This window comes from Chiroxiphia lanceolata, chromosome 16 (genome assembly GCF_009829145.1).
Source record: "Chiroxiphia lanceolata isolate bChiLan1 chromosome 16, bChiLan1.pri, whole genome shotgun sequence".
NCBI classification, from domain to species: Eukaryota; Metazoa; Chordata; class Aves; order Passeriformes; family Pipridae; genus Chiroxiphia; species Chiroxiphia lanceolata.
In genome coordinates this window covers 2679234-2704438 of record NC_045652.1, presented here as the reverse complement: position 1 = coordinate 2704438, position 25205 = coordinate 2679234, and the positions used below count along the sequence as shown (strand labels likewise).

The following is a 25205-nucleotide window of genomic DNA, read 5'->3' as shown; positions in this document are numbered from 1 at the left end:
GCTGGGGGCTGGTGGTGATGGGATGCATGGCTGGGGCAGGCGGGAGCAGCGGGAGGCAGGATAGATGCACGGACAAGGGGATACAGTGACGAGGGGATGAGGACGGGACAGCACAACCCAGGACAGCACAACACAGGACAGAACAGCCCAGGCTGCGGGAGGGGGATAAGGCCGTGGGTTTGCAGCGGAGCTTGGGCTGTTGCAGAGCTTTGCCGGGCTCTGGGTGCCCTGTCCAGCTTTCTGAGCTCCATCTGCAGCTCCCAACACCCCGCGGGATTCACCTCCATCCCTTCACCACGAGCTCCCCGCCCCAGCTACACTCCCACCGCCCCTTTGTGCTACCACAGGGCTACAAAGGCAGCGAGGGCTGGTGACGGAGCCCTGCCTTACAGGCCACTCTGTTCTGCCATAATCATGCCTGCTTTTCCCCATCTTAAAGCTTCAAAGCTCCGTTGGCTTTAAGGGACCAGCAGCGTGTGCCAGCCCCGAGCAAGGGGTGCAGGATCAGCCCTCGAGTGAGGGCTGTGAACACCCTACTTGTCTGTGGGGTCTCTGGAGACAGGAGACCCTTTCCCTGTGCAATGGGAGCTCCTCATGCCTGGCCCTGGCAAAGCCTGGATGGCCAACTTGGGCCCTCAAATGGGTGCAAAACCACGTGCCCAAGCCTGCTGCATGGGCAGTGGCATTGCCTCTCCCTCTGGCTCACCCCAGAATGGTCCTGCTGAGCCTTGGGTGCTCCCTAAATGCGTGTTATTCCTTCCCACAGAGGATGGACACCTCATCACTCCCAAATCTGTGAGCCAAGCCTTGTGCTCCCCACACCCTGCCCCACCCCTGGAGCCCCTCGCCAGCACGACCAGACCCGTCCCACCCAGACAAAGGGCTGGTGCAGCCCTTATCTCCCAGCCAGGCTGAGCCAGAGGCTCTGTGAGCTCTCCCCAGCTCCTGCACTGCAGGAAGATGGTCTGGGGCAGCAGTGGCTGGGAACACCAGAGGAAGCTCCCCTTCCCTGTGGACCCCGGTGGTGGGATCAGGCTCCCCAGGGATGCAGCTGGTGGCCACGTCAAGCCATGCCGGGCGGGTGGGTGACAAAGAGTGATGTCAGGGAGTGGCCCGGAGGGTGCCCGAGACTTATCAGCCCCCACCCGCCGTGTTTGCCCAGCGGGGCCCGGGCAGGATGGCTGATGCCTGATGCCTGATGGCTGCTCCCTCCGGGCTCTGCTAGTGGGAGTGTTTGGAGAGAGGAGAGGGAGTTCTAGGGAGCCGGTGCTCCCGCAGGGTGTCCCGAGGCTGCCGGCCCGGGGAGGGGGGGGGTACAGCCAGTGCTGCACCGTGCCGGGGGCTGGGGACCCCACCTCGGCACCCGGGGACAGCTCAGCACGGGGTGCTCGGGGCAGGGGGCAGGAAGGGCTCCGAGGGAGCTGTGGTCACCCCAAGAACAGGAGAGCAGGGCAGCTCTGTAGCAGGGCTGTGCCTGTCCCCAACCCCCACAGCCTTTGTCCCCACTCCCTGTGTGTCCCCAGCACTGGTGGCAGAGTCCAGGCACTGTGTCAGGCCCATCCTGCTGTCGTGGGCAGGCTGCCCTGTGTCCTCTGGCCATCCCATGTCCCCAGGCACCCTGCATCCCCCAGCTATCCATGTCCCCTGGCCGTGTTCTGTGCTGCCGCAGACAGCCCTGTTGGCACATCCCACTGCCAAAGCAAAACCAGGACCTCTGGCACAGCCTCCTTGTGGTCTGAGCTGATTCCCATCATCGCCATCCTCAGCCCCTCGGGTGCTATGTGGACCAGCAGGGCCACAGGCCATGAGCAGAGACACGGGGCACCCCAGTGCCCCATTCACAGTGACAGTGCTGCCATCCAAGTGCTGTGGGGCTGGCCCAGCCATTCTCCGCACAGCATGTTCACCTTTGTATGCACAGGTTCCAAAACCCCTCCTGAGGCTGGTCAGGGAGCCCGACATCCACCTCGGGGGGGGCATAAGGATTGAGATGGGGGGTCTGAACCTGCAGCACATGGGTGGACCCCACAGAGAGGCTTTGCCCACTGCAGCGGCAGCCCCTGTTTGCAGAGGCATCGCTCCATACACAGTATGTTCTTCAGAAGATCCCTACTCCAGGAGTCAAAATAGCATGAAATTTAATTTTACGCCTATTTGACAAAGCTTGATTTCGCCTCCAATCAGCGGGGAGATAAGAGCCCTCGGCACAAGTGTGCGGGCAGTTTGGCAGCTGGGGCTGCCGATTTAATAGGTGAATTTACAGGGACAACACTTGAAAATCCCCTGGCTAGTGAACCATTAAGGTGAGCCCTGCCTTCCGTCCCCGCGTCCCTCCCCGCGCCGCTCTCCCGTTGCTGGGTGCTAAAGCAAACCCCAGCTCTGTTTACCGAGTCTACTATTACAATACGGCTACCAAATATTTGCCAGCCGCCAGCTCCCGCTCCGCTATAAATACTTCAGGCCCAGGTGGAGGGACGGGCAGGGGGAGCGGCGCGGGAGCCTTTGCATGGCCGGGCGGCAGCGCCAAGGTGAGTGTGAGCCGCGGCCCCCCCGGGTGATGCCCTCCGGCACCGCGGTGTTTTCCCGGCTGAGGGTGGCAGTGGGGTGGCCTGACTCTGTCACTGGGGTGGCCCCACTCTGCTCTACCCACAGTCTGGAGAGTGCCTGGGGTGTCTGAGCCCCCCACAGCCCACCCCAGGGCAGCACAGAGGCAGGGCCGGGGGGCCCGCAGTGGGGACGGCACTAAGAGGGGCGCATGGTGACCCCAGAGATGGCAAGGACAATCTCCTAGGCTGGGTATATGGCCCAGCACCACCTTTGGGGTGGCTGGAGCAGTACTGGTCCCCCAGGATTTGTGCCCTGCCAGGGCTGGGGCTGGAGTGATGGCAGTGCCAGGCTGGTGACAGGGGTGCCCTGTAACAAGGTAGGGCTGGGGGCTCCTCAGCACAGGTAGCATGAACTACAGAGGGGTCTCATCCAGCTCAGCAAGACTCAGCCGTGGCTCGAGCCCACCAGGGTGGTGTGGGGAGGTGACGAGTTCACCACATCACAGGGGAACCCATGAGACCATTCTGTGAGCAGGACACGGGGCTCAATGTCCCTGGTGCTGAGCCTGGGATGGCAGGGTGGGTGCTGAGTGCAGGGTGGGTGCTGAGCACAGGGTGGTGGGATGGGTGCTGAGATGAGCCCCATTCGCCTCTATGCACAGCCCCGGGCTGAAGGGGAACATCCCACTGCCCAGCACCTCTGGGAGATGTCCCCACTGCCCCCTGGCCCAAGGCTCAGGGCAACATTCCCATTGCCCTACATCCCATGACTTTATGGGAACATCCCTGCTGCCCCATGTGTCATGACCCAGGGACGTTCCTATTGTCCCACATCCCATGGATTCAGGTGGACATCCCTGCTCCCCCACATCCCATGGCTTGATGGGGACATCTCTGTTGGCTGTTGGGGTTCAGTTAGGATATCCCCACTGCCCCATGTCCCATGGCTTGGGGAGGGGTGGCATCCCTGCTGCCTCATATCCCATGTCTTGGTGGGGACATCCCTGCTGCCTGCTGTCTCAGTGCTCAGTGGGGATGTCCCTGCTGCCCCATGTGCCAGGGGGAACATCTCCACTCCCCTGTATCCCATGGCTTGGTGGGGATATCCCCAAAGCCCCACATCCTGCTGCTCTTGCGGGAGACGATCCCACTGCCCTGCAGCCCCACCCTGGCCATGGCGTGGCACAATCTGCTGCCAACTCAGGGCTGCAGGGCCGAGGTTTGGGGAGGATGCCACGGTGTGTCACCCTCACCCCGCTGTCCTGCCCGCAGAGTGAGCCCAGGCCCCGGGGTGGCCCTGAGCACTGACATGGCTGCAGGTGTCATCCAGCCCCTGGCCGAGCTGCGCCTGCCCTCGCCCTTCCCACACGGCCTCCTGCTGCCCACACACCCTGAGCCTGACTTCCACAACCTCTCTGAGGAGGAGGAGGAAGAAGAGGAGGAAGAGGAGGAGGAGGAGGAAGTGGAGGCAGCAGAGGAGAACGTGAGGCCAGAGCCAGCCATCTCCAGCACTGCCGAGACCACCCTGCGGCTCCTCAAGTTCTCGGAGCTCATCAGCTGTGACATCCAGCGGTACTTCGGGCGGAGGGGCAGGGAGGAGGCCGCCGGCACCCAGCCCGTGCCCAAGGACTGCGAGTCACCCCAGAGCACCGGGGCCCAGCCCGAGGCCCCGCGGGGCAGCCCGGGGGCCGCGCACAGGCTGGGGCCGCTGGCCGAGCTCTTCGAGTACGGCGTGCACCGCTGCCTGTCCCCGCGCGCGGCCGGCGGCCGGACACAGCGGCTGGAGAGGAAGTACGGCCACATCACCCCCATGCACCGCAGGAAGCTGCCGCCCTCCTTCTGGAAGGAGCCAGGCCCCGCCAGCCTTCTCCACACCGGCACCCCCGACTTCAGTGACCTCCTGGCCAACTGGACCGTGGAGCCAGGGCCGGAGCTGCCGTGCGCCGTGCGGGAGCTGCCGCTGGAGCTGGGTCGCCCGGGGCTGGAGGCCGAGCCCTTCACCGGGCTGTGACCCCATGGCCTCGGGGGCCCCTGGTCCCGCCACGTGCCACTCGGTTAATGATAAATCTTGTCGCCCCAGTGCCAGCGCTGGGGCACCTGGAGCTGCCGGGTTGGAGCCGGTGGTGGGACGAGTGAATAAATGACTCCCACCAGGCACCAGCGCATGTGGTGTCCTTTGCCACCCACCACTGTGGTGTCGTTGCTGTCTGTGACAAAGGGCCATGGCTTGGCACAGCCCCCCAGGCCAGCGGAGAGCGTGGTGCCGGCAGGAGCCAGCAGCCCGTGTTTACTCTGCGGCACAAGCCGGTGGATCCCATCCCTTATCTCGGCCACGCCGGGACAAAGGGCAGCGTGGGGCCTCATAAAGCACCCGGCTGCCAGCACCCAGTGGGGACTCATCACTGCCTCGGGGACCCACTGCACCCCACGGCAGGGCCAAGGATCCAAAGCCACATGGGAGAGCAGAGCTGGTCCTTCCCCACGACCCCACTACCAGACCTGGCTGTTACCAGGGCTCAGCACAGGCATCCTCTGCTTTGTGATGGCTCTTTGTTGGCCTTGAAAGGGGAAAGCACCCGGGAAGGGGCAGCCAACCCCTGCTTTGAGCACTGCAGTGCTGCTGAGGGGCAGCCCCCAGTATGCAGCCCTCCCCCAGCTTGTGCTCTCGCAGTAGAAGGAGTGGGGACAGGGCTCAGCTCAGCCCCCAGAGGGCACCGACAGAGGTGGCACCGAGCCTGGGCAGTGGTCCCAGGGGAAGAAGGGAAGCAAGAGACAGGCAGTACCACAATAAAAGTACAAACAGACTTTATTTCAGCACAGATCCCACAGTTGAAAGCCCCTCCAGACACGAGGTTGCCCTGCCCAAGTGAGGAGTGGGCAATCCCCAGGCAGGGGGCAATGCCAAGGAGAGGAGGAAGGATGGGGGGAGTGAGGTGCCAGAGCTGGAGCTTTCCTCATCACCCACGGGAGTGCAGGCTTTGCTCCCTACCCCTGGCCAGATCCAGGTCTGGTGATGGGTTTTGGGATGCCTGGGAGGGTCCAGACCGCTGGAAAGGGCCAGAATAAGCCCCAAGAGTGACTCTGGACACCAATGTGGGAGGAGGGGAGAGGCAGCAGCAGTGGTGGCAGGAGAGGCAGGCTGCAGGACCAACATGGCCCCAGGGGAGGCAGTTCTTCCCTTCCCATCCCTGCCCTGAACCCCAGGGGTGTCTCCCCGCCCATGGGTTGGGGTCAGAGTGGCTGAGGGAGCCAAGAAAGAGCCAGAGGCAGCAGCTGCAAAACCATGGGAGCCCTTTTATTGCACAGCCAAGCAGGGCATGGCCCCCTCCTCTGGCACAAGGGGCAAGGGAGGCAAGAACCTACCCCAGAGCTCAGCCTGACCCAGCCAGCACAGGGCAGGGGTCAAAGGGGGCCTGGGGGCAGGAGGGGGCCCCATCATGTCCCCTCTGCTCCCACACAGAACCTGCAGCTGGGGCTAGGGCAGGGCTAGGTCCCAGACAGTCCAGGCTGGGTGGATGAGGCAACAGAGGCCACATGCCATGGCAGAGGACCATGCCCAGCTCAGCAGGGCACTTCTGCTCCCCGTGGAACACTCCAGCCTTCACCTAACCCTCAGGGAGAGCCTATCCCAGCAACTAACGGAGCCAAGGGTGCATTTTGATCCCTTGGAGAAGCAGAGGAAGGGGTGAGGAGGCAGTAGACATAGGAAGGCAGCAACGGGCAGGAGAGCCAGGGCAGCACGGCCGTGCCGGTGCTGCAGGCACTGCCTGCATAGCCTGGCTCAGTTCTCTCCCCACCTCCTGCCAAAGGGGGTCCCCAGCCCCAAGGGGCCAGGGCCTGTCTCTGCTGGGCAGCTCTGCATCACGTCTGTGCCAGCGACAGCTCCTCCAGGCCCTCCTTCCCCAGCCGGTACCTGGCGAGGTCCTTGCGGGTGACCATTCCCACCACCTGCCAGGGAAGGGACAGGGCATGGCCTGAGCTGGGCACACAGAGCCTGGGGACAAGGGCAGCGTGTCCCTGTCTCCCTGAGGAGCTCAGGCTGCTCTGACACAGCGAGGGACTCACCTCGTTACGATTGTCCACGACCACCAAGTGCCGCAGCCCCAGGGCTCGGAAGAGCTTGAACACCCGTGGCAGAGATGCCTCCTGCAGGGCAGAGCAGGGCTGTGGGGGCTGCAGCTCCCCCAGCCAGCACCCATCGCCCTCCCAGGACCCCCGGGGTGCTGGGCAGAGGGGTTCTGGCCATTACCTGGGGCACAGTGTAGGGAGAGGGGTTCATGAACTCGCTGAGGTCGATCATGCACTCGCGCTCGTCCTGGGAGACGTGGATGGACTGGATGGGGGGGAAGCGGGGGTAGGCATCCCGAAAATCCTTCAGCTTCAGCCGCCGCTGCACCAGGCTCAGGTTGGCCCTTTCCACAAACACCTTGGGAGGAACGAGATGGTTGAGGACTGTCCTGCAGAGCTCACAGGCACCAGGACAACGCATAGGGTCCGGGAGGGAAGAGGGCAGGAGCATGGGGCAAATGGACCATTTGCAGCAGCACAGCCTGTTTCCCACTCACTCAGGGTTGGTGAGGCCAGTGGGGTGCAGGATGATGCTGGAATAACTCCAGCACGGCATGGCAGCCCCCACCATCTCCTGAGGTGAGCTGAGGGAGATGACAAGAACCCTCTTCCAGCTCCTCCCAAGCAAGGCAGGACACAAGGGGTCTGAGGCACCAGTGGGACATGGGCAGCAGGGCTCAGACATGACCCAAACGGCCTCCACGCAGCATCACCCACCTTGTGCTTCAGCAGGACGATGAGCTGGGAACGCAGGATCAGACCCCGCAGTCCGGCCACCTGCGACACAGCACCGTGTGTGAGATGGGCTGGGAAGGTGAGGATCCCACACTGCCCCCTGTGTGGCCACCCCACAGCCGTGCCCCCTTCCCAAGTGGCACCCAGCCCACCTGTGTGGTGTCAGGGTTGCTCTCCACCACGGGGAAGCCGTTGTGGTTGGAGGAGGTGTCACTGAGGATGTCCACGACGGTGCCCACCCGCTCGATCCTCCGCAGGCAGGTGACAGGAGTGCTCATGACCTCCCTGCAGGGAAGGCTCCAGGTGAAACGCAGCCCCAGGGCAGTACACATAGAACCATGGAATTACAGAATGGTTTGGGTTGGAAGGGACCTTAAAGGTCATTTCATTCCATCCCCTGCCATGAGACACCTTCCACTATCCCAGGTTGCTCCAAGTCCCATCCAACCTGGCCTTGGACGCTTCCAGGGATGGGGCAGCCACAGCTTCTCTGGGCAACCTGCGCCAGGGCCTCATGACCCTCACACCCTAAATATCCCTCCCAACACACACTAAACTCAGCACTGATGTCTCCTCTGTCCCCAAAACCTGACAAGGAGAGGGGAAGGAATGCACTGCAGGCCACAGCCCTGCTGGGGAAGGAGCTGAGCTGATGGCACCAGGCTCCCAGGACCACCTCCATTCCCAGCTCAGGCCAACAGTGTGGTCCAAAAGCTGCTGCCACAGGAGTGACAAGCATCCCCCATCCCACCTACCTGGCTGTGAGGGAGTGGGACGTCACCGGGGCCTCCCAGTGCAGGAAGGGGACACTCTGCAGCTGGATGTGCATGTCATAGAGCCCCTGCAATGAGAGCCAAGCCATCAGGAGAAGCCTGGTGAGATGCCAAGGGGCACAGCCAGGCAGCAGCTCATCCCTCAGAGCAAGCCTGTCCTGGCCCCCCATGGCCCCCCAGCATCACCAAACCTGACCCACAGCCACGTCCTGTGAGGACACCAGCCCTCACCTCCACGAAATAGTCTCCCACAATCTTTGCAGTCATCAGCACCAGCATGATGGGGAAGCCATAGGTGACGTTGCCTGTTGCCTCCATCATGATGACCGTGAGGCTCAGTGTCATCCGCACGATCCCACCTGCCAGAGGCACCCAGGGGGGTTGGGGTTTAGGAGGGCAGGGAAACATAGAGCAAGGGGACAGCAGAACACCTGAGGCCCCTGAATCCTGGTGATCCAGGACTGCCCACACAGCCAGGGGTGCCCTGGACAAGCCCAGTCCTCTCTGGTGCCCCAGCACTGCCTGTGCTTGGCAGGGGCATTAAGAAGCTGACAGCCAGGCTGGGGCTTCAGCGGGGGAAGAAGCTGTGCCAGGGAAGCAGGGATTGCTTTTTCCCACACCACCTTCACCCCAGACAAGACCATGCCATGGGGAACTCACCCAGCTGTGCAGCAGCTCCCATCAGGGCGTACTTCCCGGGGTCAGCCCAGATCTGAGCACAGGAGAGAGGAGACCAATCACCTGCTGGCTCCAGGGCACTGAGATAATGAGCAGTGCCCTGGCCCTCAAACTCTCCTCTGAAGTGGGGAGAGGTGCCTGAGGCTGTCTGCACAGTCCATCTCCATCAGGGCTCCATCAGGATATGGGAAAGCCCAGACCCAGCTCATGAAGGCATCAAATGAGGAGCCAGCCCACCTCAGAGCCGTGCCGAGCTCTTGGTCAGCTCCATGCCCTCTGTGTGCACATGCCACCTGCCCAGAGGCCAGGGAGGAGGGCTGGGTGACACAGCTCACGCCCCCCAACACCCCTGTACCCCCAGGACTCACCGAGCCCTTGGTCAGGTAGGACAGGGAGATGCCAAAGAGCCTCCCCCAGGCCGCGCCGATCAGCAGGGAGGGGATGAACACCCCTGCAGACACTGTCAGGCCGTAGGTCCAGCAGGCCAGGAAGAAATACATCAGTGTGAACATGCCCAGAGTCATGGGGTTGTAGGAACCTGGGGTGGGGACAGAATGGGGAGTCAGTGCTGGTCCTGCAGCCCAGAGAACCCTGAGATGGTCTGTGGCCGCGGGAGGACAGATAGAGCAGCCTCATGGCATACTCCAAGCAGTGAGAGTCCCTCTCACTGGGTTGTACCTTCTGCCCTGGCAGCACAAGCCTTTCAAACTGGCTCTTCAGGTTATTTCTGTCCCCTCCAGGGCCTCAGCACCAGCTGGGGCCATGCCAAGCCCTCCCATCCCATTCCTCCATCTCTTGACCCATGATGACCCATCCCCTCCCAGCCCGGAGGTTCCCAGCCACCCATGAGGCAGCTTGACAAACTTCAGAGCCCTGAGGGACCATCAGTGCTGGAAGATGAGGTCAGGAAGACAGAGGTCCCACTGCCAGCTTTGGGATCAACTCCAGAGAGCAGGTCCTGCAAACCCCCCCGTCCTGCAGCTCCCACGGCTGCTCCAGCCAGTCCCAGGCTGCCCCACAGAACAGGCTGTGCCATCACAGTGAGACCCTGCTGACCCCACAGCTTGGCCAGCTGCTATTTTAGGATTGCTGAGCAGCTCAGTCTAGTTTAAACAAGTATTTTGCAACCCCTCCTTCACAGAGAAGTCAACAGACTGAAGCCTTGAGCCAGGGACGACCCAGCCCTGCAGGGAGCAGCCCCAAGACAAAGGATGGTCATCTCTTGGCTTCAGGTGGCCAAGCTGCACCCTCTGGGCTGAGGATCTCTCTGTCCCCTGCCCATATGCAGCTGGGCACAGAACTCAGAGCAGCAGGCAGAGGGCACACTGTGTTTACATCAGGTCCAAGGAAAATGGAGCTGGAACCTGAGAACCAAACTGCATTTCTCAAGCAAATCCAAACCCCAAGATCCACCTCCGCAACCTGCCCAGAAGGTAAAGTCATTCTGGGGCAAGAGGCCCTGCTAATTAAGAAAACAGCCAGCAACATTTCCAGAACGGACTTCAGATGGCCAGAGAGGGTCAGACATGCTCCCAGGCAACTCAGGAGCAACAGCCTGCAAACATGCATGAGCAAAAACAGGGCCTTGTCCAGTCTCCTGAGGCCACAGCCCTTTGGCCAAGCTTCTAGGTGCCACCAGGAGTGACATCCATCCCTCCTCCTTCCATTGCTGCAGGAAAGGAGCAGGCACAGTGTTTTGGGAAGCCCTCGTGGGGCCATGCTGATCACCCTCTGCCTCATCCCAGGAGCAGCCAGGGAACAGGTCAGCCACCTTGCACAAACCGGTCCCTCCCTGCCCACGGTCAAGGACCCCCTGGCTGGGCATACAGACCTGGAGGGTCATGGAAGAGGTTGACAACACTTTTCTCAGGTGTGTTGAAGAAGGCAGTGGCCATGGAGTTGTACTCGCCATCGGCACAGAAAAGCTGAAAAGGTAAGGTAAGAGAGTTAGAAGTGGCTGCCCTGTGGCAGGGAGGGCTGCTCAGGGGAACGTGTGCCAGCTCTGGACAGTGAGGACACCTACACTACAGCACCTAAACCATCTCTGGGTCTCCAGCTCTGCCTGCAGTGGAGGGCATCATCTGCGAGGTCCAACGCCCCAAAACCCAGCAGGGTCTTGTCTCCCTGCTCAGCCCAGGCTCAGGGTGCCCCCCCCCCGGATGCTGTTCTCCCACATATTCTACCTGTAGGGGATATGCCACAGAGCTCCCCTGGATGGGCTGGCAGTCTCTTGAGCAGTAAATCATGACAAACCCCACGGTGGCTGTCACTGCTGCCACCAGCATGGCCTCGACCACCTGGAGGCAGGGCCGGTGGATGTACCTGCAAAGGGGACAGAGGAGTGAGGGTGGCACCCAGGGGTGTGGGCAGGATCACCCCCAGCCTGGCTTGGCACATCACATCAGGCATAGGGACAGGCTCTGCTCCCTTCCCAGAGCCTGCCAGCCTGTCCCGGGGTTTGGAAAGCTGGTGACAGGTATTGGCTGTGCCAGGCTGGGCTCAGGTGGCTTTATCAGCTCCTTCCATTCTCTTGTTCCTCTTAGAGCACATGATAGACAGGTCTGCACAATGTCTGCACCTCTCTGGGCCCTCCAGTCACTGGAGAAAAACCCTTGGCAGGGTTAGAGCAGTGGTGGGATGCTGTGGGTCACAGCCCCAGCTGCAGACAGTGAGAGGCACGTGGCATTTTCTAGGGCTGCTGTTGCTCATATTGTGAGAAATTACAGCCTTTGCTCCAGCTGTAACCCCGGGGCTGAGGGGCATGGGTGTTTGATCCTGCTCCAATTTTTCCCTGCTTCTGTGCTTTGAGAGAGCACAGAAGGCATCAACCAACCCACACCAATCCCCTTCATTACCTGATCCGGAACATCGTCAACCAGTAATTGAGGGCATTGAACAGGGCCCCAAGGATCCCACCTGCACATGTGAGAGAGGAAAAGCTCAGCATGCAGGGCCCAGGCTGCCCACAACACAGGGAACCTGTGAAGGTCATCTACAACCCACCCAGTGTGACCAGCAACCCTGGGACACACGGACACTGTCCTGCAGACAGCCAGGACCTGCCACCAAGAGCAGCCTGGCTGGGGACCAGTGTCACAGCAGTGGCACCAGGCAGGTGAGGGACAGGCCAACTCCATGGGGACAAGGGCAGCTCACATGAGAGCAAGGGGCTGCCCACAACTGCAATGCACTGACCCTGCTCAACACGGGTTAAAGGGGCTGGACTTTCAGGGTTGGGCCAGGATCCAGCTCTCACCCCTGCATAAGCCCCACAAGCAACTTCTACTCCAGAATTTAATGGATTCCCCATTCTCCCCAGGAAACTGGATGCCAAAGCTTTTTAGACCCAGACAGAGAACAGAGGAAATTATTCAGACTAATCAAATTGAAACGGCAGCACTGTCTTACCAACCACTCCCATAAAGATGAAGATAGGAATTTCCTAGATTGTGTATCCCATTTTCTGCAAGCAGGAAAGAAGTGGGTTTCAGATCTCCTGGCCCATCTGCAGTCCCACAGCCAGTCACTGACTGCTGGGACACCACAAGTCTGTGCCAGCAAGAGGCTTCCAGAGCTGCCCCAAAGTCTCCTTGGACATCCCACAGCCCTGCATAGGGAACTCCTGTGCCCTACCTCGCTGTCAAACCTGCCGAAGTTGATGAGCCCAGGGCTGGAGAGATCCCAGGCATTGCCATGGTAAACGCTCAGGACAGAGTTCAAGGTGAACGTGGAGATCATGGAGGCAAAGAACTGGAAGGAGATGCAGCCCAGAGTCACTGCCAGATGCCCCCAGCCCCACTCCCTCACTACGTGCCCCCCAAACCACCCCCCAAGGCCCTTGAGCAAGGCTTGGTGCCCATGGTGTGGTGGGGACAAGAGGCCACATTCCCTAAGGCAGCACTTTGGGCAGCTGACCAGGGGCTCACTCCTTTTGCCTCTCTGTTGCCCTGTGGCACAGCCCAAGGCAGCTCCCTTGGAAAGGAGTTGGTAGCAAGATGGAGCTCAGACAGGTCCAAATTCAGCCCCTGAGGACCAGGACAGAGAAGGGGAGCTGGGATGCTGTTCCCTGGCATGTGTTACACACAGTTGCCTTGCTGGGGCAGGGATGAGAGGAGGCCTGGGGCTGCAGGGCACTGGGAAAAGGTAACACCTCACACCAGAGCCAGCAGTCCTCCATTGCTTCCCAGCACTTACAATTCTCCAAGTCAGGAACTGGTTCCAGAAGGAAGCTCCTTCCTCCAAGCTGAACAGGACACCCCCTGCAAGTACAAGACAACACCTTCACAAGGGGTACATGACACCCTTGGCTCAGAGCACCAGCCAAGGCACCCAAATTCACCCCATCCCATGTGCACCACACTGCCCAGACCTCCCAGGCTCCAGCAAAGGCTCAGGCAAGCCCACCAAGCCATCAGAGATGTACTGATCACAGTGAAGCCCCCCACTGCCTTCCTCCATCCCAAGGAGGCAACATTTGGGATCCAAGACCCCCTACTCTCTGGAGGCATGGTAGGCAGGCACGGCATGGCACAGCAGGAAAACTTGGAGCAGGTCAGACACTTCACACAAGGGCTCCTGCAGTGCTCTTTGCAGATCCTGGTAGCTGTCTCCAAGCAAGTGGGAGCAATATCCTGAGGAAATCCATGTCCAGGTAGCGCTCAGTGCCAGGGAGCCAAGATACACACCCACAGGGGCACCAAAAGCAGCTGAGACACCAGCAGCAGCTCCAGCTGAGACAAAGTCCCTCTTTTCCGTGTCTCTGCGGAAGTACTCGAAGATCTGAAACACCAGAGCAAAGGCAGGTTTAGGGCTGCGCACAGGCATGAGTTCAGGGGAGACATGGGGTATACCCTGTATGATCCCAACCCCCAGTGTGACCCAAGGAACAGCCTGGTCTGGCACAGGAGGGGTACCTGCAGCACAGCCCCTCGGACCCCAACACCAACCTTGAAGTCTCGCTTTAGAGATGTGGATCTTCCCTGGGAGATCCCAGCAGCAATCACAGCTCCAGAGTGAATCATGGGTCCTTCCTACGGGCCAGAGAGCAGAGTCAGATGGGAGAAGGAAGAACAGGGATGGTTGGATATGGCTCACCAGCTCGCAGTCCTGAAGGTGGATGGGAGGATTTCTCTTGGGGAAATACAGAACTTGACATTTTCCCCCTTCCCATCCCTGGAAGTGTCCAAGGCCAGGTTGGGCAGTGCTCTGAGCAACCTGGTAAAGAGGAAGGTGTCCCTGCCTATGGCAGGGGGGTGGAACGAGATGAGCTGTAAGGTCCCTTCCAACCCAGACCATTCCATGATTCTATGAAATTCTTATTCTAGCAAATGGCTCCCACGGCCACCTCTTGTTCCCTTGAGCTGAGGAGATACATTTCCCTTGTCTGCCTTAGATCCCAGCAAGCCAGAAAGGTCCTAATGAAGCACCCAAGTCTTCTGCCCCATCTAATATTTGCAGGGACAACCACCAATGAACACACAGGCTGCTGCTCTCCTGCCCTCAGCTGAGCCACACACAGGCTGGTGTGGTGGCACCATGTGCCCCAGGGGCTCCCCAAGCCTGGCCACACCAGGCACCTTGGTGCCAGCAGACACCAGGGAATACACTGGGAATTATTACAGGGCCCCCAGTGCCCCATTCCCAGCACAGGAACAGGCCAGCAGTGGGTACCACCATGGCAGCAGTGTCAGAGAGCACTTTGTGCACATCACCTTCCCAACGGCCAGGCCGCCAACCACCGAGAGGATGACCCCGCAGACTTTGATCACCAGGGTCTGCAAAACAGAGACAGGCACAGCTCATCACAGGGATGGCACAAGAATCACAACCCCAGCAGCCTCGGGGGATACAGACCCAGCCAGCCCTGGGGGAACTTGTGATTCTCAGCCCCCCACTGTGGCAACGAGGTTGGTGAATTTTCTTCTTGGCCAGAGCAAAAAATTACCCAGAGCTGCTCTTCCCAGCACCAGCTGCTGATGCCAGGGCAGGAGGTTTAACCCTTGGCACTGGGGGGAACAGTCACAGAGCTGGGCGCTCGTGCCAGCTCCTCCTCTGCCACAACGTGGGCAGGGACCACCCCATGAGGACACAACATGCCCAGGCCATCCCACCACCTCCCGCTTCCTACCTTGAGGCGGACAACGTGTGGAATCTTCACCCCGTTGAGATAGCACTTGATCTGGGGAATGCCACTGCCGGCTGCCACGGGCTGCAGGGAGCAGGGAGAGCGTGAGTGGCTGTCACACACAGGATGGGGACACACTGGCCACCTCACCCTGCCTCTCAGGGCAGGGTGCACCCAGCACATCCTCAGGGAGGCTCTGAGATGAGGTCAAAGCTTATCTACAGGCTCTGGAGGTAGGTTTGAGGGAGGTACCCACTTCCTAAGGGAAAACGTGCCAGGGAGAAGGAACTGGCTGGTTTCTTGGGGACGGTCCTGTGTTCCCCCATTGTGTCATGCCAAGAGGCCTGGTGCTGCAGAAGGTTCATACTTGGTGGCCAGGGAGAACAAGGGCAAAGCCACAAGGAAGACACTACAGATTAGAGTGGTCCATAGGGAGTCACAGTCTCCAGCTGGTCCTCCAGAGTGTGACCCTGAGGCACCCAGCCAGATTGATCTCTGTCAGGGTTCATGTACATCCAACAAGGAGAGGCTGAGCTGGGGCCAAGGCTTGGGAGAGCTGCACCCACACCCAAGGCTGGAGCACACCCTCTGCCCCAGGCTGCCAGCAAAGGGCAGCACGTCCCAGCAGTCTGACAGCCCAAGGGAAACTCGACAGCACAGCTGGAGCCAACACCGAGGAGCTGGGGCTACCAGGAGCCAGTGTGGCAGAAGCACATTTGCTGTTACATAAATTTGAATGTTTTCTGGAGACATGACCCTGCTTCGCCCATTTAAAGAACCCAGAGCAGTTCCAAACTCTTACCTCTATGAAAGCAACGATCACAGAGCCCACCATCACCACGCTGGCATTCAGGGTGGCCCAGAGCAACAGGGAGAAAGACAGGCCCCCCTTGGCTGTGAACTTGTCGATGTCTGGGGCAGCAGCTCAAGGAAAGACCAGCATTGCTTGGGTACCACCCCTCCCACCACAGAATGGTTTGGGTTGGAAGGGACCTTAAAGATCATCTAGTTCCAACCCCCTGCCATGGGCAGGGATAACACTCACTAGAGCAGGTTGCTCAGGGCCCCTGTGCACTTAGAGAGGAGCCTCATCTGCTAGGGCAGTGCCCAGCCACAGCTCAGCCTGGCAGCACGTTGGGCAGCAGGGGCTGTGCCACCAAACCCAGTCAGGGAAGCACTGCTCTCTTGCCCCCAGCATCCTTCTCACGGCTTCCAAGAGCAGAGATCCTGCAGTTCCCAGCTAGCTGGTGGCCGCTGCTCCATGAGGATACTGTCCTTCACCACCCTGTACTTGAGCCCAGCCAGGTTCTCCACCACGATGTCGATGAAGCAGGCGACGAGGCCGGTGAGGATCCCGATCATGGCGCAGATCACCCAGCGCTTGATCTCCACCGTCCGGAATGCCTGAGGGGCAGACAGCAGTCAGATCCTGCTGCCATCCAGCCCAGCCCCTGTCAGCTTCCAGGAGACCCCAACCCACCCCAACACAGCCCCAAGGCTGGGCAGCTCAGAGGAGAGCCAGGGAACACTGATGCGGGCTGATCCAACTTACTTATTTTATTTATTTTAAGCCAGTGCCCTTGCCCCTCTGTGGGATCCCTAAGGTGCTTTTCCAGCTTGCCTGCCTCTGTTAGGCCACTCCTGCTGGGATTCTTGCTGCCCCCAGGGCAGATGCTTCATGTGACTCTAGAAGTCCCTCTGCTCAGGGACCTGCCCCATGACACCATACGGACCCAGATTAGCTCTCATTCCAACCACCCCATGCTGGGTTCTTGCTCCCGAGATTTTATGGCTTATCATAAATTGCTCAGTGTCTATAAACCCATCCCAGCTCACACACTGAGCACAACCGCCCCTGGCATGGAGAAGCCCCCCTCAGCAGCCTGGCAGGGGGAACAGCTTCCATGGGCTGGGGAGAGCAGGCAGCTGGGTCACGGCAAGACTCACCGCGTGGTTTATCCTCCTCTCCTCCTCCAGGAATAGCTGGTTTTCACTGTTGTCATAGTCCAAGCTCTAGTTCAGGAAAGGGAGATGCTGTTACCATCCAGTGCAGGGGAGGAGACCCCCATGCTGGGGAGCACTGCCCTCAGCCCCTCACATTGCTCCTCCACACCCTTGTATCACTTTCCTCCCTCAATTCCACTTCTTCCCCACTGAAACCCCCCTAAGCAAGCAGCCATGAGCCCTTGCCCCTCATACCTCACCTGCAGCATCCCAGAGGGCAGAGCAGAGATGGGGGAGATGGCCACTCACCTCGTACTTGAGCGACAGGAGCTTCTCATTGTGGGGGATCTCGTTGGGACGCTGCCGAGGGAGCTCTGTCTGCTGCGGGATGTGATGCACACATTAGGATGGTGAAGTCTGAGTCCAACCCTCCCCTGTGCTGTGCAACTGCTGGTTTAACTTGTTTTTATGCTCAGGGAGGCCTGTAGGTGCAAGCTGGCTGGCAGGCCGGGATCTTGGATGATTTTCCACCAGTTTAATGCAGCTGGACCAGCTGTCAGGTGTGCACCCTCACCCAGCACCTCTCCACCCCCAGGGCAGGATGTCTCTCCAGGAGCAGGTGGAGGGCTTGCCCAGCCATGTTGACCCAGCACTGCCTCTGAGCAGCTCTGTGCCCTGAGGGAGAGCAACCTTTCACCTCGGCAGGAAATTCCTTTGGCCAAAGGCAAGGAGCTATTTCAAGCATGTCCATGTTTTTGGGCAGAAATCAAACTCCCTTTCCCAAACGCCTTTGACTGTGCAAGCTGTTCCCAGCTCCGAATTAGAGCATTTACTGAGGATGCCAGAGGGGCCCCCGGGGCAGCAGGAGCTGCCCATGCCATGAAGGTCGCCCAGCTCAGGAAGAAGCACCAGAGTCCTCATGGAACAAGCAGGATGTGAGGGGGGAATAACAGCAGCTGTTAGTGGAAGAAGGGAAGGTGTCTAAGTAAGAGTGGACCCTCCCTGTGCCACTCACCAGCTCATGGATGTCCTCGTTGAGGTCCACATTGCTCAGCTGCCCGATGCGCAGGAAGGAGGAAGAAGTGAGCTGAGGACAGAAGGGAAAATGAGGTCAATTCCTGAATGCACTGCAAGTCTCAGCAGGAGGAAGGAGCAGGCCTGCAAGATGCTCCTGCTCTACCTCCTACTGAGCTCTGCCTGTCTGCCCACCACCAGAGCCCCCCAAAACACAGCACCCTGCTCTCAGAGCACACACTGAGGAGGTGGGACCCACCATCCCAGAGGGAACCAGAGCCAGCAGCAGCTTGCTGGGATTTGGGTGAGCTGCTCCAACCTGTCAGCTGGCAGAGCCAGCTCACCTGGGGAAGGTGCCAGCCAGGAGCAGCTCATTCAGGGCTGGCCACCACAAACCTCCAGCCACAGAGCACAGTGCCCAGCGACACGTTCCACGCTGCCCTGGGGCTGGGGAGGGACAGAGCCTCTGGACAAAGCACCACCTCCACAGCCACAAGCCCAGCCAGCAGTGAGGGATGGCTGAGGGCACATCTGGCTCTGCCATCTGCTCCAGGGCAGCGGTTCCCAGCCGGGGAGATGAGCACGTCAGCGTGTTTGCCACCCTTGGAGCAGCCGGGCGTGGAGTGACAGCCGTGCTGGCTGCCAGCCAGCAGACACCAGAGGAAGTGGGCAGAGCCTCGGGGACATCAGTGCCTTCCTGAGTCGGCCCCAGTGCAATGCTGGGAAGGAGCATCTGCATCTCCCTCCGAAGAGCAGGTTCTCCTTTCGCTGGTGACCACTCGGGCTGGTTACTGGCAGCGTGGTTGCATAACGCAGGAGTTTTTGGACTATTTGAGGCAACTCCGTCTCCTGGTTGAGACAGGCAGGGGCTCAGGATGCAGCTGAGCCAGCCCCCAGCTGGGCAGTGCCATGAGGGGACCCGGGGGGAGCAGGCAGCTGCTGTCCCTGCTCACTGTGAAACACAGGGGTGCACGAGGGTGCGAGCAGCACCGTCACTGAGCACAGCCCAAACACCATTCCTCAGCACTAAGATGTTCCCCTCCAGAGCCTCACCCCTCCCCAGCTGCCAGGTTAAAGGACTGCAAGAATGGCAAGCGACAGTGGGGCCCTGGCATGTTGGTCCCTCCCTGCTGGCAGGTCCCAAATCGAGCCCCCGCTGCTTTAATCCCCACCGATCCTGTCTGGAACGTGCAGACCAGAGCAGTTGGGAGCCATGCACGTCACTGCAGACAAAGAATATCCCTTTGTGTCTGCAGCCTGACCTATTTTCCCATTTCTCCGTCTGCTCCACATTCTCATTCACTCCCTGACCTGCAGATGGGTTCTGCTCCAGCTTCTCAAACATCTTTGGTGCCCTTTAGTCCCAGCAGCCCGAGCCCAAAGTGCTCCATAAAGCTGTTTTCAGGCACTGGTTTGGCAAGATCAGCCTGGGCTTTGGTTCTGGTCTGTGATGGGGCTCCACAATCCCCGTGGAAAGGATCCAGGTAGATCCTTTTCCTGGCTGTCACAGCAGACCACTGTGGACTCCTGCAAGTGGGCACACACAAAGCTGTCACCTCCCTGGGTGGGAACTTAGGTAGAGTCACGAGCTGGAGGCAGGAACTGCCTGTTTCAGTGCCCAGCTGTTCTGGTGGCAGGCAGAGGTCCCAGCCAGGCCCTCACCATCCTGAGGAGAGGGGAAGGACATGGTGCTCACCCTGAAGCCTGGGAGGGACAAAGCTGAGACCTTGCAAAGAAACCCACCTCAACCTGGCTTCAGGAAGCGCAAAGATTTAGAGCTCCTGTTAGAGGCCACGTGTCCAGGGCAAGATCAAGGACATGGGATGGAAAAGGTCACTCATACCATGTTCCCTCCTCAGGCCTGGGCTCAGACCTCGGACAGTATCAGCCCTTCAGGGAAAATTCTCCTTCTGTTAGCTACAAGGTTCCATGGAAAGACCAAATGTGGGTGAACCAGTGACACCACACCACATCCCCCACTTCCCTGTGGGAGCAAGCAGCCAGGGTACAGCAGCTCAACTCCCAATGGATCAAGCACCAGCAGGACCCAGATGAAAGGAAAGGAGCAGCAGCTGAACCTGAAGCTGAGCTTTGTTAGACAAGCAGTGTATTTTTAACGTGTCCCACCCCCCAAGCCTTGGCATCCCTCTGGTATCTGCGAGCAGAGGGCTGGCTCTTGTCTCAGGAATCACATGCCAGGAGGGCAGGAAAAGGCTACTTCCATCAGCACTCAATTCTGGTAAGAGGAAAAGGAAGGATTCAGGCAGCCAGGAGCCAAGACAGAAAGTTATTTGTGCACAGCTCAAAGATTCACCAAGCAATGCCCTCCTTGGGATGTTTTCAAACTCAGGCCAAGGCAGCTGCTGATCCCGGGTACGTGTGATGTTGGTGTGACCATGGCACACAGAGATATCTCCACATAACAATATGCACTGCTGCCAAAACCCAGAGAACATGGATGGGTTAACAGCTCTCCTGTCCCAGGAGAGGCCTTGGGATCAGCTGAGCCTGACTGCAACAGCAGCACATGAGATGGCACCCAGCCCTTGGCACTTGCCCCATTTGGGTGGTAAAGTTAATTCCTTACCCACTTTGAGCTCTGCAGAGAGGTGCCTGGAGCCTTGAACTGAACCAAAGCTGCTTAACATGTGTCAGTGGGGCAGTAGGAACAGTGGCAGGCAGGGCTGCTCCTCAGAGGGACCTCACCAGGCTGCAAGGAAGCCCCCAAAATTCAACAGAGGCAAATACAAAGCCCTGCACCTGGGATGGACGAGCCCTAGTGGTCAGAAAGCAGCTTTGCTGAAAAAGTCTTGCAGCAACCTGGTGGGTGAGTGGAGTAGTGGCACAAATCTGCAGTGGAGATGGTCAAACACCTCCTGTGTGGTGCAAGGTCACAGCCAGAAGGTCTGGGGAAGGGATCCCACAGCTCCACCTGGCACTGCAGCAGCACACCTGGGAGTTGGTGTTCACATTGGGGTCCCCAGGAAAGAAAGGCACAGAGTCACAGGAGTCCAGCAAGACAGTCAGGGGCTGGAGCACATGGTAAGACATACAAGGAGAAGCTGGTGCCTCTCAGGGAGATCCTTATGCCAACTCCAGACACCCAACAAGAGGTTATACAGAGGAAAGAGCCGGACTTTCCTCAAAGTTTTGCACTGATGGGACAAGAAGCACTGGACAATCTGCAGTAAAAGAACTTCTGCCTTAGTTATTAGAGCCAAACATTCACCCTGTGGGTGATGACACCCTGAACATGGGGCCAAAGAGGGTGGAAAGTAGATAGCCAAATCTCCACTGGATGTGGCCCTAAATGACCTGGTCTAAGGGACCTGCTCTTAGCAGGTGCTGGGCTAGAGACTTTCCTTTCCCCTTCATCATGCTGGCTGTTCCCTGCAGGACATCACCCACCCCCAGGGGCCCAGCATGAAGAGTGCCCCCATACACTGCACAGGGCTGTTGTCTGAGTGAAGTTAAAGAACCGATTCAGACCCTGAGTATTTGCATTTCATCTTTTAGGGCCACCCCTACTCACCATCCCGTGCTCAGTAACAAACTGGAAGCACGTGTCTCTCCCTTACCGATGAGATAAAGCACAGCACAGACCACAGCAGGAGCCCACAGCTGTATTACAGAAGCTGTGGGAGGGAAGGAAGAGGATTTCCAGCCCCCAGGGCCCTCTTGGCCCTGGCACACTCTGCCAAGAAGCCCCTGATACCAGCTTGGGTGAAAAGACAGCTGCAGGCTGTCATCAGGTCCCTGTCACAGGAAACCCCCTCACTGGTTATGGCATCGAATAGGGGAGATGAGCTGAAAGGCTTTTGAAATCCCCCTCCTCTGACACACAACCAGGCTTCAAACCAACTCAGCATCATCCCCAAAATGCTCCACAGCAGGAGAGAAGAGGCTCATAACAGGGGAGAGGGGCTCACCTCCAGGGAGGTGACGGGGCAGAAAGTGTCAGGACTCTCCCCGAGGTGTCACCACTCAGCTACAATTTTGCTTCCAGCCTCCCACTGCCACTCCAGGGCACAGCTGCTCCTTGACCCTCACCTGCACGAGGCTGGGAGATGCCATTATTGCCCTGGCCTTTCTCCAGGCACCTTGTCCCATATTTCCCCTCTGCAGAGGAGCAGCACAAGGAAAAAGCGCTGCCACAGTCCCTGACCATGTGAGCAGAAAACTTCCCAAAACTCCTCTGCTTGGAGAAGCTCCTGCTACCACCTGAAGGCAGTGGCTCTACAGGGAGGTCACCTCCAGACTCCCAACAGCAGGGACAAGCAGCCTCTCTGCTGGTACCCTGGGGTGTAATATCTGCAGCCAATCTGCCAGGAATCAGGGCTCACCCAGCACACTTCTCTTCTTCCCCTCCTCCCACCAAGTTTTTTTGATTGCAGCCCAGTCACTAAGGCTGCATTTTGCATCCTGTTACTAGAGAGTAACGAGACCAAGAAAACAAGACCAACAACACCCAGAGATGCAGAATAAACACACAGGGGTTAAGAAGGACGAGCTGCTCAGCAGCAGCAGCCTGTTCAAGGCACCCTCTGGAGCAAGAGCATTGTACCAATGCCAAAGTCAAGGCATTTCAGCACAAATACCTTTGATGGTAGTGAAGAAGAAGAGTTCTTTGTCAAAAAAGGCCTAATGACAGAAATTGGCTGCTCTTACTAAAATTGTCCATCCACTTTCCAGCCTGAGAACTGACACAAATGGCTTGAGAACACAGGTAAAGGACAGCACAGCAGGAGTGATGCTCAGCTGTACAGGCAGACTCTCAGTTCTTGATATGCTCAAGGGACTGGAAAGTCCTGGTGAGAGGATGAAGGCTTAGTCAGGTCTGGAACTGGCCCCAAAACCAGAGAAGACCTCAAGCACAGCCCTGTAGCATCCCCTCCATGGTCATAGGTGTGTTTATCCACCCCCTCCTCACCTCCTGCCCTCGAGCAGGTCTCTCTCAGCTGTTCAGCTGGGGAGCTGCAGACCCGTGTTTCCTTTGGCTGCCTTAAGATCACTTTCATTTTCATTAAATGAGCACATGAGGAAGGGAAGAAGCTCCACTGGGGACATTTTATTGTATTACCACAACCCAAGTTTTAGTCTCCCCTGAGCTAAGCAGCTCCAGCCTCTCATTGTTCCTCTGCCAAGGCTGTCCTGCCCTCCCTCCCACTTCAATCCATGACTCCACAGCATCTGGGGCAAAGGGAGAAGCAGCTGCCCTACATTGAAATGCAACCCCAGTGCTATAGTGACAACCCAGCCAGGTCAGTGCCACTGCCGGGCACAGCTCCAGCCAGGGATTCACTCTCCTCCTTTGCCAAGGAAAATGCCAAGCAGTGCCTTGTCACCAGCTGGGACTTGAGCTGCCCATGCTGTGAAGGGACACAGTGATGATAAATCACATTGTCCGGGCTGAGCCTTCACCTCCAGCTGCCCCTGCTGCAGAGGAGCTGAGGCAGTTCTTCCAAGCCAACAGGAAAACTTTTTCCTAACTGACCCGCAGCCACGGGATCTGGTTAATCCCTATTTCAACACCCTGCAGACCTGCAGGATTCCACACATGCTGTGAATACACAGGGTCCTGTTGTGCTGCCCAGGAGGATTACTTTTATTTTCGCTCCAGAACAGCTGCCATGGCACACGTGTCTCCTTCCAGACTCCATTCCCCACTCCCACAGCACTCCACGAGGCTCTTCCAGCCTAACGAGCCCTAAATCTTCCTCTAATTAGCTGGCTGTTGTGACTTGCCCAGGAGCAGGGCAGCACGGAATCATGCTGAGTGAGACATCCCTGCCAACAGCTGCCAAAAGCTGGCACTGCTCCTCCCTATCTAAGCTCAAGTCTCTCAGAAAACTTCACAGAAAATCCAAGGACATCATCCTGAGACAGTCTCCCTCCCACCTGGTGTTCCATGGACCCAGCCTGACATCCCACCCACATCACAGCCCAGCACAGCCTGCCCAGCCTCAGCTTTGCTCTGTAACATGTGCCAAGAGCCTTGGTGTTCTTCACTGAGTGGCACGTGGAGGGGAGACTGCCAGGCAGGCGGCTCGAGTGGGTACACTGGAGAGAAGTTCTCCTCGCTTAATTACCCAAAATCTATTTGCCTGAAAGTCCAGACCCACCCTGGGCTTGCTTTCTGCCAGTGTAGCCTGACAAATCCTGCACGATGCCCTCCACAGCAGTGTCAGATGCTCTCGTGTCTGAGCCCAACCTGTTGATCTGGGCAGCAGCATGTCAGGCAAGGGGCTCTCACAGAATGATGCTTTTGGCAGAAATGAATTTAGTAGTGATGAATTTTACATGGGCAGACAGACATAGGACAAGGGGGAATGGCTTTAAAGATGAGAGATTTAGATTGGATATTGGGGAGAAATTCTTCCCTGTGAGGGTGGTGAGGCCCTGGCACAGGCTGCCCAGAGAAGCTGTGGCTGCCCCATCTCTGGAAGTGTCCAAGGGCAGGTTGGACGGGGCTTGGAGCAACCTGGGATAGCGGAAGGTGTCCCTGCCCGTGGCAGGGGGTGAAACGAGATCATCTTTAAGGTCCCTTCCAGCCCAGTCCAAGCTGTGATTTCATGAATGACGAGAGCAGCCCCAGCGGGCAGGAGCAGGGCCCTGCTGTCAGGGACCATCCCCCGGCAGAGGAGGGGGCAGAGCCGGCCCTGCAGAGCCGGGGGGGTCCCGGCCCGGCCCCGCCGTGCGCGGACACCCCGTGACGGGCCCTGCCCGCGGCTCGCCACTGACTCGGTGCCGCGCTCAGTTTTTCCCCCAGGAGTGCTCCGAGCGCCCCGGCCATGTCTCCCTCCCCGCCGGTCCCCGCCAGGCTCTGCTTTCCCACCCTTGGGGGAGCCTCCACCGCCCCCGGGGCTGCTCGGGCAGCCGAGCCCCGACACCCCCACCCAGCCTCAGGGCGACGAACATGGTTAAACCCCACCGAGGACGGAGAGGGGCGCGGACACGACCCCGACCCGCGGCCCCAGCCCCAACTCCAACCCCAACCCAGTCCCTGCGCGGGACGACGCAGACCCCCCACCCCCGCTCCCGGTACCCACCTGCCGGGCGCCGCCCGCCGCCCCGGGGCCGGTACCGTTGAGCAGCGGGGTGGTCTCGCCCGCACGCCCGTCCTCGTCGTCGTCGCGGTCGCGGCCGGACCAGGACACCTTCTTGGCGACGTTGGCCATGCGGGGCGGTGGCGACAGCGGCTCCCCCACCGGCCCCGGCCCTGCCCCGCCGCCCGCTCATGTGACCGCCGCCATCACGTGACCGCCGCCGCGGCGGCCGGGGGCGCCCCGGGGCACCATGGGAGTTGTAGTCCCGCTGCCCCCT

At 59.2% G+C, this 25205-nt stretch overlaps 2 protein-coding genes across 3 annotated transcripts; one reads left to right on the top strand and one right to left on the bottom strand.

Annotated features, from left to right (window-relative positions):
• Nucleotides 1-2334: 2334 nt before the first annotated feature.
• PERCC1 (proline and glutamate rich with coiled coil 1) lies at nt 2335-4701 on the top strand. 2 transcript variants are annotated; one of them, XM_032704126.1, is made up of 2 exons: nt 2335-2528; nt 3866-4701. In XM_032704126.1, the coding sequence occupies exons 1-2, from the start codon at nt 2507-2509 to the stop codon at nt 4555-4557; spliced, it is 714 nt and encodes a 237-aa protein (XP_032560017.1). In that variant the 5' UTR covers nt 2335-2506; the 3' UTR covers nt 4558-4701. The 2 variants fall into 2 exon arrangements, with proteins under 2 accessions (XP_032560017.1, XP_032560018.1); XM_032704127.1 differs by having other exon boundaries at nt 3819-4701.
• Nucleotides 4702-5334: 633 nt separating this feature from the next.
• CLCN7 (chloride voltage-gated channel 7) lies at nt 5335-25117 on the bottom strand. The gene is given in 25 exon segments (XM_032704322.1): nt 5335-6494; nt 6612-6692; nt 6796-6972; nt 7332-7391; nt 7502-7634; nt 8105-8190; nt 8354-8481; nt 8783-8834; nt 9169-9338; nt 10632-10725; nt 10984-11122; nt 11656-11716; nt 12209-12263; nt 12434-12550; nt 12995-13059; nt 13486-13579; nt 13747-13830; nt 14512-14574; nt 14928-15008; nt 15727-15836; nt 16196-16328; nt 16872-16937; nt 17178-17249; nt 17884-17955; nt 24932-25117. Coding segments are annotated over 25 exon segments (2409 nt in total). The 5' UTR covers nt 25061-25117; the 3' UTR covers nt 5335-6407.
• Nucleotides 25118-25205: the final 88 nt, after the last annotated feature.